A 13,456-nucleotide genomic window follows, 5' to 3' on the forward strand; every position below is an offset into this window, starting at 1 on the left:
CCAGTTCAAAGTAAATATTTACCTCTGAATTGTAGTGAAGTAGAAGTAGAAAATAGTATGAAATAGAAATACTCAAGTTCAAGTACCTCATATTGTATTAAGCAATGTATTTAATATGATTTACTTACTTATTGTCCATCAATGCAGTTCAACATGTACTGCTGTCTGCAGTCACAGTTGACTTACACTCTAGAGTCAGGTGCAGATTAAACAGAATTTGGGTCTAGGGAGTGGTGCAAGAACAAGTCCTAAAACTCAAAAATGAGTTAGCATTTTACAACTTTCACAAAGACCCTTGTCTCAAAGTCAGTGTTTCCTTTAACAGGTTTTCTGTTACACGCCTGAAATAAGGTCTCTGTGATTAACACAAGCCAAAGAGATTAAAGGTTTTGTTCTACAAAATAAAATACGGCAGTAATTACCCCACTGGTGAATGTCCAAAGCTTCATAAGTATCATAATTGTGTGTTTGCCACAGAGATTATTTTCTGCATTATCCAAAAATCCAATGTGGAAATGTCGTTGTTTTTATCAAGGTACCCCTTGTGAGGCTCACTTCCAGGTCGGCCAACGAAAAATCTTCATCACTGCACCACTCTATAAAGATGGTCACTTTGTCAAATAAGGTGAAAAATACGGCAGATATTACCCCACTGGTGAATGTCCAAAGCTTCTTAGTGTCATAAAACGGCAATTGCTAGCATGTGATTTAATAAAACACTAAACGTCATAATCCCAACAACAGTTGGCCTATTGTTAAGCAGTGGTAATGCACAGCCATTAAATCATAATGTAGTTTGTTTATAGCACAACAATCGTTTTTTACTTCTGCCGCTTTAAAAATCATGAAGTGGTGTTAATGTGTGGATATTATCCTACTGAATAAAACATGTTAACTATCATAATGGTGTGTTTGTCACAGAGATAATTTCCTGCAATATTCAAAAAACCCAATGGGGTATTGCTTTTTGTCAAGGGACCCCTTGCGATGCCCACTTCCAGGTCGGCCAACGAAAAATCTTCATCACTGCACCACTCTATAAAGATGGTCACTTGTCAAATAAGGTGATTTTATTCTTAAATGATTACTTTGACTCGGCAAAGAGACATGAAATACTAATCATTTGCCCTTTACCAGTCATAGCTTGCCATCTTACTAAACCTACATTATGTCTTCAAGACTGATGTGTCAGGGACCTTCTTCAAGGAAAATTAATGTGGACAATTTGGTCCAAGGTAATGTGTACAAATGCTGGCCATTTTGTTTTCCAAAAAGCTCTAAAAGTAAGAAGAAAGGGGAAAACAATTACAGTCACCTATTGAAAATGACATAATGCAACACCAGCAAAACATTTCTTCTTGACCATTTTTAAATGTCTGGGCATCTATTCGTCAACACCACAAATCATAGAATTTATCATACTCAGCGAGTAAAATTAAGAAAGAACTAGACTTTTTGTCAGTGTGAGGTGTCACAGTTGTAGTCAGTTGTCATCCTTTACAAGGTATGCAGTCCGTGAAAAATGGACATGACCTCTGTATTCTGTTGGCTTCAATACTAAGTTGCTGAGTAGGGGGGGTTCTCTGAGGGGGAGGGGTCACTGATTATTTTCGTTGAATAGGTATAAAAGCTAAATGTTTCCAGGGAGTCAGTACGTTCAGCAACAGCACATCTACAGCCAACATGAGCAACACCGACATGAACATGAGGGGAAAGGTACTTTTAAAACATTTTGTAATAGGCACAACATTTAATTTGACAATATGGGATTACCCAATTTAATTGTGATTTAATTTATAACAATTAACTTCTTTCAGATCATCTTCTACAAGGATAAATACATTTTAATTTGCCTTATATATGTAATTTTGACCTTAAATTTTCTTTCAGATCATCTTCTACGAGGAGAAGAACTTCCAGGGTCGTTCTTATGAGTGCATGAATGACTGCTCTGACATGACCTCCTACCTGAGCAGGGGCCAGTCCTGCAGGGTGGAGAGTGGCTGCTTCATGGTGTATGACCGTCAAAACTACATGGGAAACCAGTACTTCATGAAGAGGGGCGAGTACTCCGACTACATGAGCATGATGGGAATGAGGGAGAACATCAAGTCTTGCCGTATGATCCCCATGGTGGGTATTAAGCAGCATATGTCGTACTTTGACACGTATTTATATGAAAACCTTGACATATATTGATATTAAGACATGCCTTTGTTTTATTCTCTCCAAAAACAGCACAGAGGACAGTTCAGGATGAAGATTTACGAGAGGGAGAACTTCGGTGGTCAGAGTCACGAGATGATGGAGGACTGTGAGAACATCCAGGAGCGTTACCGCATGTCCGACTGCCAGTCCTGCAACGTGATGGACGGTCACTGGCTGATGTACGAGCAGCCCAACTTCAGAGGCAAGATGATGTACATGAGGCCCGGAGAATACAGAAGCTTCAGAGAGATGGGCATGAGCGGCATGAAGTTCATGAGCATGAAGCGCATCATGGATTCCTGCTACTAAATGTTCACTGAATCTAACAATTGCCATTCAATAAATAATGTCTGCACTATTTTAACATTCTGTCAATCTTATTGCCCTATACTGCCACAAGGACACATCTGCTATTTAAAAATATAAGTATTGAACAATGTGTCAATGCTCTACAGCAGGGGTCTCCAACACCTTGATCGTGAGCTACTGGTAGCTCGAGGGCAGCTTTTCAGTAGCTCACCGCTCGCGGTTCACAGACTGTGTAGAAAAAATCCGACGACAATAAATGCACTTGACTCAGTCCGTGTCGCTGCGGCTCAGACACACATGGATTTATGTTTTAAAAAATACTCGCGTTAGCACCATGTCAGGTTTTTGGTGGATTTAATCAAGTCTTGGATTGCAGAGTATGAATGTCCTCTTGCTATTTTCAGTTGATAAATCAATCCAGTCTCACGGCATTTCGTGTAATAGTCACGACATTTAATCTATTGATTCGGGTTCACCAACACGATTTTCCCCTTTTTTTCATGTCACACAGAACGATTTTAAAAGCAATGTATTTCTATTGGTAGTATGTTTCGTCCCTGCACCACGTCTTTTTGTCCGGTCGGGTCTTGGAAGACCGGAAGCTGTGGGGTTCATTAAAACATCTTCTTACTCAATATCAAGCCACGATTATTGTTTTTATTTTAAATCGAATAATGTCTGACTTTTTTTGTCGTCTGTGAGGAAAATAAATGGGGCTCTGAGCCCCATTTATTTAAAAAAAAAACAGATTTCAGTATCCTGAGGCTCTGAGCCTCAGGATACTGAAATCTGTATTTTTTAAATCTTTTTTTCCTTCTAATTTGTTATTCTTTTATAAATAGCACACTGTTATTTACTCAACAATAACTCACAATTATCCTTGTTTTTATTTATTTGTTTTAATCCATAATCTCTGGCTTTTTTGGCGTCCGTCAGGAACTGAATTTCATAATAAAAATAACCGTGCCGTGGGTGAATGGGTGAAAATCGCTTGTGTACATAATGCGCAGCATTAATATATACCCACATGACAGCTCATTGTTACTTTGTTATTCTACTCCACTACAATTCAGAGGTTAACCTGGTATTTTCCACTACATTTCTTTTAGTTACTTTGCAGATTCTGATTAATGATGTGAAATATAAACAACCCTTAAATCAGGCTTTAGTTACACCTGAGTAAAATTCAGGGAAGGTGATTGTCAAATGCCAACAATCAGGCGAGATATTTGATAGTTGGTGCTTGAGAAGACTAAACATTTATCTGCAGATCCCTATAAAGTATATTCATTACTCGTTATTCTCTACTAATAGTTCATTAAAGACTGTATATAATGGCTATTTTGCACATCCCTTTCAAGATTTCAAGATTTTCTAAGGTTTATTGACATATCACAACTAATTCAATAACGTGCTTTAACTACTAGGCGGTGCACACAAGATACACACAGCCATAATAACTTTGTATTATTAGTGTAGGACACTTGTGTATGTATAACATCTGAAGATCTGTAGTTGTATTCATGTTTTCACATCATTTTACAGGATATTGCTATATTATTTCACATGTTTTACTTCTAATATCTGATTTGTAAAAAATGACAGACAGAAAGGTATATCCGTCATTTAATGGTAAGCTATTGAAATTCTGAATCCATAGATGTGTCTCCCATCACCCAACACCCCTGACTATTCTTTCAACTCAGTATTTACATTCTTATATTCAAAGAAAATCAGTAATATCTTTAAAAACTACAAGTCCTCTTATATCAGCTGTGCACCGTTATGGTGTAAATAATATAACCTATCTACCAATTGGATCAAATATAAAAGTCAGCCGAATTAGTATTGATACTGCAAGGAGACGTATTGTGTGAAGAAAAATTGAAGATGTTGTTTAATTGCTGATATATTTATGATCCACGTCACATATTCAGTTTCCGTGGCAGTTCTTCCAGTTTGTCTAGAAGTCTTCTAATCAGGGCTCTATAAATAGAGAACTACGGCAGATGTGTAATATTTAATGCAGCCGAACTGTGTATTACAATGCCGTTATGTGATGACTTCCAAAGAGAAAAGCAAGCACACTCGGAATAAAGTTTTTTTTTTTTTTTTTTTTTTAAAGGTTTTTCGGATTTCATATCGCATAAACACCATATCCCAACGTGCATTGCGGCTAAACAGTCCAATCACCGAGCTTCTAGCTGAGGATCATGGGTAATCATTTCAGTGGGTGTGTGGTGTGTATTGTGATGCTCGAAATGTCCCTTATAGGCCTACGTCTGTTTCCGGTGACTTTATTTTGAAATTCAGTTCCTGAGGAACGGCTAAAAAGCCTGATGATAGAATTAGACGAATAAATAAAAACAAGGATAATTGTCTGTTATTGTTAAGTAAATAACAGTGTGTTATTTAGAAAAGAATAACAAATTAGAAGGAAAAAAAGATTTAAAAAAATACAGATTTCAGTATTTTGAGGCTCTGAGCCCCATTTCTTTTCCTCACAGACGGCAAAAAAAGTCCGACATTATACGATTTAAAATAAAAACAATAATCGTGGCTTGATATTGAGTAAGAACATGTTTTTATGAACCACACAGCTTCCGGTCTTCCAAGACCCGACCGGACAAAAAGACGTGTTGCAGGCACGAAACATACTATCAATAGAAATACATTGCTTTTAAAATCGTTCTGTGTGACACGAAAAAAAGGGGAAAATCTTGTTGGTGAATACGAATCAATAGATTAAATGTTGTGACTATAACACGAAATGCCGTGAGACTGGGTTGGATAAATACGTGTGTAAAACGTGTGAAGGCAGGAGGAAAGCTTCCGCGATTACCGTCTCCTCTCCAAACCCCGCCCCCTCCCTGAAAAAAATGAGTGACAGGCTGATAGTAACCTGATAGAAACGTTATTATTCATTTAAATCACTGATTGAGATGATGAAGCTAACTTAATCTCATACATTCATGGGATTTATGTAACAGTAAGACAGAGAATAAGTGTGCACCCACATGCAGTATTTTTGTTTTTATATGCTGTTGTAAATACTCCTGTTGTCTGCTGTGTTCAGACTCAAGTCATGTTAGTGATGCCACATTCAGGACATTCAGTGTCCTTTTTTTTAACAGAAGACCGTTGCTAGAAGCTGCAGCTAGACTGCAGAAGTATTAGTTTTTTGTTTTTGAGGATGGAACAATTTCACACACAGATATAGGGAGGCTAGAACTATACAATTGATTTATTATGGTTTATAATTTAATGTCAAGACGAAGAAGAAGAAGATGGCTGAACTGTTCAGTGTCAATCCTGTGGAGATGGAGGTTATAAATCTCCAAGATCATGTTCAGCTTAAGTCTCAGCAAAACTCACAACATTTGTGGAGCCTTGTAGACCCAGAAAACTATAAGAACATCACCAAGCAGCACTGAAAATGTCTGCTTTATTTGGCTCTACATACCTTTGTGAAGAAGCTTTTTCTGACATGAATGTCATGAAATCTAAATACAGAACAAGACTGACTGATGAACATTTAAATGACTATTAGAGTGGGTACACTCCAGCATACAACTCTATGGTGGACTCCATGCAGTGCCAGTCATCTCACTAACTGTGAAAAAGAGTGAATGCCACTTATTTTACACATATGCCATAAGATGCTTGTAAGGCGGTGATTAAAGGTGATGTATTTACTATGTGGCCCATAATAAGAAGTGAACAAATTGTCTCTTTTTCTCTTGGACCTTGATGTGAAGTTAAGATTTTTGATAAGCTTTAGGTATTGCAATTTCACACGTGTACAAAAGTGAATAAATGTAAGCGATGAGATGCAAGTAGCTCTTGGCCACTTTCATTTTTTCAAAGTAGCTCTCAGATGAAGAAAGGTTGGAGACCCCTGCTCTACAGATAATCACTTATCAAATGCAAGTTAGTTGAGCGCAAAGTTTTAGACATGAAGACTACCTTCCAATTAACAATACAATTTAAAAATGTAATATATTCAATGAAACTTTAGAATATTGAATACAATTTTAAATATAATGGATGAAGTTAAAATCTTCATTCACTACTCATACTATATCATTTAAAGTGGACCTATCATGCTATATTTGAATAATATAGTGTAGGACCATACCTATATATGGCATATTTATACTTTTTTTTTTTCAAAATACCAAACAGATCATGCATTTTAGCCATGCCTCATTTTGCTCAATTTGACATTTTTTAGATCTGTTTTAGCAAAGGTTGATTCTGTGAGCAACACCACCATCTAGAGGCCTGGCATATGTACTACAACGTCTCCAGCGCTTTCGAACGGCAATGCCGTGGTTGTCTCCTCCTGATTGGTGGAGTTGGCCCAATAGCCGTAGCGCCACTGTCCTGACGTCAGGAAAGTGTTCAAATCTGGATCAGTTTTTATCAGATCCGTTGCAGCCCCTTTTTTAGAGATTTGGGTATGGAGGAAAATAGAGAGGGTTGTGTTTTCTGACACTTGGTGAGTTCCCTGGAACACCGGGGACACATATTCATGTATAAAAGACGTACAAAAGTGCATTTTGCATGATAGGTTCCCTTTAATATTAACATATTTTAAATCCATGCCATAATAAACATATATGTATACAAATTGAAATCATATATTTCTAAGGGAATTCGCAAACAAAGCACACAACATAGCTGATTTTCAAAGTCAGATCATGCCTTTGCATCATAGTGCATGTGCATGACGCGTGTCATCAGAAACGATTGATTTCCGAGAGCAAGAATACAAATAATGTTCTTGCAGTGAGTTAGAATGTAAGCTGTATCATTGTTTCGCAAAAAGCCTTGAAAAATAAACTTAAATTGCAATTATTGGAATCTGTCGTACTCGTGAGAAAAGGCATTAAGACGATAGTCTATTTTTCAGGAGGTCATGAGGTGTCAGAGATGTTCTCCACATCCACTACAAGGTATGTAGCCTTGACATCTAGAGCTAGAACGACATGAACATGATAATACATGTTCTCTTGAAGCTCTTTTTGCATAAGCAGAAAATAATATTTAAAAAAAACTAGATCACCATATTCCCAATGCCGCTTTATCTAGACCAGTGGTTCCCAAACTTTTTGTGCCCAAGGCACACCAAAGGACAAGTAAAAATCTCAAGGCACACCTATTGTGCAAAATAGCCCTAAAACACGTGTTATCACTCATATCATGTAAAATATCTGTAAATGTGCATAATTATTTACTAATGCCAAATAAAATGTGACAAAGACAACTATATTACTCATGAAATATTTATTAACGAAATATTTCAGAAATTAATTTGAAACTTTATCAAATTAGGCTTCATCAAAGCAGCAACACACTCATTTAAACCAGTCAGGTCACAAAATAAAAAATTGTGGAGGATCAGGCTTTGGTGGTCGGCTCCCATCTCGGCGCACAGCTGGGAGAAGAGGCGAGATTTCAGGGGCCTTGATTTGATGTAATTCACCATCTGCACAGCCTGATTCAGCACCTCAGTCAACTCCGGGGGCATGGTTTTGGCAACTAATGCCTCTCTATGCAAAATGCAGTGGTTTGTCACGATATGTGGGTTTTGTGCTCTCACCTTAGCAATACATCCTTTCACTCTCCCCGTCATGCTTGCCGCACCATCTGTGCAAAGACTGACGCACATATTCCAGGTCAGACTGTTCTCTTTTAAATAGTTATTAGTTACCCTGAATATTTCTTCTCCCGTAGTATGGCTTTCCATTTCTTTGCAAAAGAAAAACGTCTCTTTGATAGAGTCAGCATTAGGGATGCCAGCGATTATTCGATTTTTCGAATATTCGTTACAGTCTCCATAATCGAAAATTATTTTTAAAATTCGATTTTATTTATATATATTTTTATTATTATTTATGTTTTTCTTTTCTTTTTTCTGGCTTAGTTTCAACCAAAATATAGACTAATGCTAATAGTAATAGTATTAATAATTGTAAATGGCCATTGGTCACACCACCAGTTTGTTTTACTGTAAACTTGGAGGAAGAGTGCAGACTGCTGCTGCCTGCTGCAGCCTGCTACACACCGACCCCCCCCCCCCCCCCTCTCTCCGTCACACGTGCAATTGGCGATATACAGAACAGTGAGAACAACACAACTAAAGATGAACAAAGCGGCACGTTCAAAGAAGCGAAGTGACTAGTGCAAATGAAGTAAAATGCAACCTCTGCGAAAAGACTTTTTTTCTCTCCCGCGGCGAATAATCGAGTAATATTCGCCAGGGCTGTCCGATTTTCGAATTTGAAAATTTGAATTTCAGTTTCTGGCATCCCTAGTCAGCATCAACATATCTGACGTTTGCCAGAAGTTGGGCAGCCCCACTTATGTCAGTAGGTTCGTCTATTTGTAGGGAAAATCTGCCGCTCGCCACTGAAGCCATAAGACAGGTAACTTTCATGATACTGTCTGCTGACAGTTTTTTTCCTCTTTTCTTTCGGTGATGGGTTGTCGGCAGTCTCTGCACTGGTGGTTGGTGGTTTGCTCCGCACAAGAAAGCGCTCCATTTTCCCTCTTGCGTGTTTCTCTGTTTTAATGTTGTCCTTCAGCCTTCGATGTGTCACGGTCTTATAATTCCCACCTGCAACTGCGTTAACAGCGAAATATGGGGTTCTGTGAGGATTTTTTTTTAAAGAATTGTTTTTAGGTATAGAGTTTGCCTCTGTATTATGAAATGAGTGCATACAAAGTACTGATATAGTAAATTAAAAAATAATTATTTTTGTGTAGTTGTATATTGCAATAATAACGTATGGTTGTCACAAAATCCCACGGCAATCACCCGGACTTGCCTCACGGCACACCAGTGTGCCGCGGCACACCGTTTGGGAACCACTGATCTAGACCATAACAAATTCGGTTTTTACAGTTTATCTTCTACGATGCGAGGAACTTGTGAATAAAACATGTTAACTATCATAATGGTGTGTTTGCCACAGAGATAATTTTCTGCAATATTCAAAAAACCCAATTGCTTTTTGTCAAGGGACCCCTTGCGATGCCCACTTCCAGGTCAGCCAACGAAAAATCTTCATCACTGCACCACTCTATAAAGATGGTAATTTTGTCAAATAAGGTGATTGTATTCCTAAATGATTACTTTTGACTCGGTAAAGAGACATGACATACTACTCATTTACCCTTTACCAGTCATAGCTTGCCATCTTACTAAACCTACATTATGTATTCAAGACTCAGGTGTCAGGGACCTTCTTCCAGGAAAATTAATGTGGACAACTTGATCCAAGGTAATGTGTACAAATACTGGCTATTTTGTTTTCCAAAAAGCTCAAAAAGTAAGAAAAAAAGGGGGGGAAATGACAGTCACCTATTTCTCTAGTTGAAAATGACATACTGTAATGCAACACCAGCAAAACATTTCTTCTTGACTATTTTAACATTTCTGGGCATCTCTTTGTCAACACCACAAATTATAGAATGTATCATACTCAGCGTGAAGAATTAAGAAAGATCTAGAATTGTTGTCAGTGTGAGGTGTCACAGTTGTAGTCAGTTGTCATCCTTTACAAGGTATGCAGTCACTGAAAAATGGACATGACCTCTGTATTCTGGTCATCCTTTACAAGGTATGCAGTCACTGAAAAATGGACATGACCTCTGTATTCTGTTGGCTTCAATACTTAGTTGCTGAGTAGGGGGGTTCTCTGAGGGGGAGGGGTCACTGATTATTTTCGTTGAACAGGTATAAAAGCTAAATGTTTCCAGGGAGTCAGTACGTTCAGCAACAGCACATCTACAGCCAACATGAGCAACACCGACATGAACATGAGGGGAAAGGTACTTTTAAAATATGTTTGTAATAGGCACAACATTTAATTTGACAATATGGGATTACCCAATTTAATTGTGATTTAATTTATAACAATTAGCTTCTTTCAGATCATCTTCTACGAGGATAAATACATTTCAATTTGCCTTATATATGTAATTTTGACTTTTAATTTTCTTTCAGATCACCTTCTACGAGGAGAAGAACTTCCAGGGTCGTTCTTATGAGTGCATGAATGACTGCTCTGACATGACCTCCAACCTGAGCAGGTGCCAGTCCTGCAGGGTGGAGAGTGGCTGCTTCATGGTGTATGACCGTCAAAACTACATGGGAAACCAGTACTTCATGAAGAGGGGCGAGTACTCCGACTACATGAGCATGATGGGAATGAGGGAGAACATCAAGTCTTGCCGTATGATCCCCATGGTGGGTATTTAGCAGCATATGTCATACTTTTACCCTTATTTATATGAAAACCTTCACATATATTGATATTAAGACATGCCTTCATTTTTATTCTCTCCAAAAACAGCACAGAGGACAGTTCAGGATGAAGATTTATGAGAGGGAGAACTTCGGTGGTCAGAGTCATGAGATGATGGACGACTGTGAGAACATCCAGGAGCGTTACCGCATGTCCGACTGCCAGTCCTGCAACGTGATGGACGGTCACTGGCTGATGTACGAGCAGCCCAACTTCAGAGGCAAGATGATGTACATGAGGCCCGGAGAGTACAAGAGCTTCAGGGACATGGGCATGAGCAACCAGAAGTTCATGAGCATGAGGCGTATCATGGATTCCTACTACTAAATGTTCACTCAATGTTCACTGAATGTATCAAATTCCACTAAATAAATAATTTCTGCAATACCTTAACATTTGTCAAGCTCATTGTCAAACTTTCAAAAAGACATATTATGCTATACCAAAAATACATATGGTTTTGTAAAGTTATATTTATTAGTTTTAGTACACACATCATGTAGCATTTCAGGTTTCCATGAAGGTAAACACAGTGAGACGCCGACATTAATTCATAGATCAAGGCAGACTGGTTCACAGACTTTCCTGTTTTGCGAATCCGGTGCTTAAACAAATAGCTCTGCACCTCTGGCCGAAATGTCCCTAAAATGAAGTCCGAGTTTGAAATATATCTCAAATAATGTATGCACTGTCATTTCCCCACATAAACATAACAGTCTGCAATGAAACGGTTGTCTCCTGTGCGCTCCACTTCCTACTTGGCGCACCGGTAACTTTCTCGTGCGAACGAGAAAGTATATCGTGCGCACAAATTAATAAAACGTGGCCTCGTTTTATTTATTTTTCTCTCTATGAACCCTCCAGGGCTCCGTACTATATCATGTAATACAGGGATGCAAACTCATCAGGTATGAAAAAGGTGACAAGGATCCGAGCCCCCTGACCCCCCCACCCCACGGAATATCGGCTTTAAAATTAGGAATAACAGATGATTTTAGCAGTCAGAACAACTAAAGCAGCAGTGGTTATAATAACAGAAATGCTAAAGAGTCACATCTAATAGAAATATATAAAAGCATTTATTTTAATTGTGGAGCAGTCAGTTTATAATTTTGGCAGGACTGTTGAGCATTTTGAAAATGTATTGTCATGCCTCTGTTCAAGGCTTAGTCTTTCTATCTTTATAGCCAGTGGTGTAAAGTAACTAAGTTCATAAACTCAAGTACTATACTTAGGTAAAATGTTGAGATACTTGTACTTTACTTAAGTATTTCAATGTTTTGCTACTTTGTACTTCTACTCCACTACAAATCAGAGGTCACTACATGTATTTAATACCTTTAGTTACTTTACAGATGTGGATGAATGATGTGAAATATAATCAAGTGTTAAATCAGACTTTAGTTCCACCTGGAGTAAATTCACAAGCTACCCTGCAGTATACAAAGTTATTCAAACTAGCTGCACCTTTACCAGCTTTGAGAACACTTTCATGATCAATCATTATAAAACACATCATATATATTATTCTGAAATGGACCAATCTGCACAATGACTACTTTTACTGTCGCTACTTTAACTATATTTTGATGCTAATACTTTTGTACTTTTACTTGAGTAATGCAGTACTTTTACTGTAGCAGAGTATTCTTACACTCAGGTACTGCTACCTAAGTACAAGATCTGAGTAATTCTACTTTTACTCAAGAACAAGATCTGAGTACTTCTACTTTTAATCAAGAACAAGATCTGAGTACTTCTACTTTTAATCAAGTACAAGGTCTATACTTATACCACCTCTGTTTATAGCCTATGAAAAAAATTATTAGAAAACGAAGACTAAAGCTAACGTTAGCAGATAATGAAAATGTATGCTAGTTAGCTAGCTCAACAATTCCTTAAATAATATTGCGACAGAAAAACAGCTCACGCTTCATTCTAATATGAAAACATAACACTATGCGCGTCATGAGGGCACATAACAGCTCACGGCCGCAGATGACTTCCCCCCCAATATCCCAACAATATTTTTATTGCAGATCTACACGAATCACACAAACGACCTATTTTGGATTAAAAACGGCGAATTTCGCAGAAAGGTGACAAGTTTGCATCCCTGGTAATATTAACATATTTTAAATCATTTTTTTAAAGCCATGCCATAATAAACATATAATGTATGTAGATATACAAATTGAAATCATATATTTCTAAGGGAATTTGCAAACAAAGCACACAACATAGCTAATTTTCAAAGCCAGATCATGCCTCTAAGCATATTGATACCACTTAACTGTAAGTAAAACACTTAAGTCATTCTATGCATTACCTACTGTATTTTACAATTACTTGAATATGATGTTTGCATCATAGTTTCTTGTACATGACGCGTGTCATCAGAAATGATATGCTTTGCGAGAGTAAGAATACAAATAATTTTCTTGCAGTGAGTTAGAATGTAAGCTACTGTATCATTGTTTCGCAAAAAGCCTGATGGCTGATGTACAAAAAGCCATATAACAAGAGACAAGATGGTTAACCTGAGGCCAGGAAAGTACAGGAGCTGCAGGGATATGGGTATGAGCTTTATGAGCATGAGGCCTAACATAGACTCATGCAACTAC

The 13,456-nt window shown here is 37.8% G+C and overlaps 2 protein-coding genes across 2 annotated transcripts; both read left to right on the top strand.

Annotated features, from left to right (window-relative positions):
* The first annotated feature begins 1,674 nt into the window (after positions 1-1,674).
* Positions 1,675-2,517, top strand: LOC117495366 (gamma-crystallin M3-like). Its single transcript, XM_034146574.1, has 3 exons — positions 1,675-1,716; positions 1,891-2,133; positions 2,239-2,517. The coding sequence occupies exons 1-3, from the start codon at positions 1,684-1,686 to the stop codon at positions 2,515-2,517; spliced, it is 555 nt and encodes a 184-aa protein (XP_034002465.1). The 5' UTR covers positions 1,675-1,683.
* A 7,797-nt stretch (positions 2,518-10,314) lies between these two features.
* On the top strand, positions 10,315-11,159 carry LOC117495367 (gamma-crystallin M3-like). The gene is made up of 3 exons (XM_034146575.1): positions 10,315-10,356; positions 10,532-10,774; positions 10,881-11,159. Exons 1-3 carry the CDS (start codon positions 10,324-10,326, stop codon positions 11,157-11,159), a joined length of 555 nt encoding a protein of 184 aa, XP_034002466.1. The 5' UTR covers positions 10,315-10,323.
* The last annotated feature ends 2,297 nt before the right edge of the window (positions 11,160-13,456 follow it).

This window comes from Trematomus bernacchii, unplaced genomic scaffold (assembly GCF_902827165.1).
Source record: "Trematomus bernacchii unplaced genomic scaffold, fTreBer1.1, whole genome shotgun sequence".
Lineage (NCBI taxonomy): Eukaryota > Metazoa > Chordata > Actinopteri > Perciformes > Nototheniidae > Trematomus > Trematomus bernacchii.

Bases quoted from the DNA above. Each gene is read 5' to 3' on its own strand.
- LOC117495367 (XM_034146575.1), top strand. From the start codon at position 10,324: ATGAGCAACACCGACATGAACATGAGGGGAAAG. The intron at 10,357-10,531 runs GTACTTTTAAAA...ATTTTCTTTCAG, and splicing joins ACATGAACATGAGGGGAAAG to ATCACCTTCTACGAGGAGAA. The intron at 10,775-10,880 runs GTGGGTATTTAG...CTCCAAAAACAG, and splicing joins CTTGCCGTATGATCCCCATG to CACAGAGGACAGTTCAGGAT.
- LOC117495366 (XM_034146574.1), top strand. From the start codon at position 1,684: ATGAGCAACACCGACATGAACATGAGGGGAAAG. The intron at 1,717-1,890 runs GTACTTTTAAAA...ATTTTCTTTCAG, and splicing joins ACATGAACATGAGGGGAAAG to ATCATCTTCTACGAGGAGAA. The intron at 2,134-2,238 runs GTGGGTATTAAG...CTCCAAAAACAG, and splicing joins CTTGCCGTATGATCCCCATG to CACAGAGGACAGTTCAGGAT.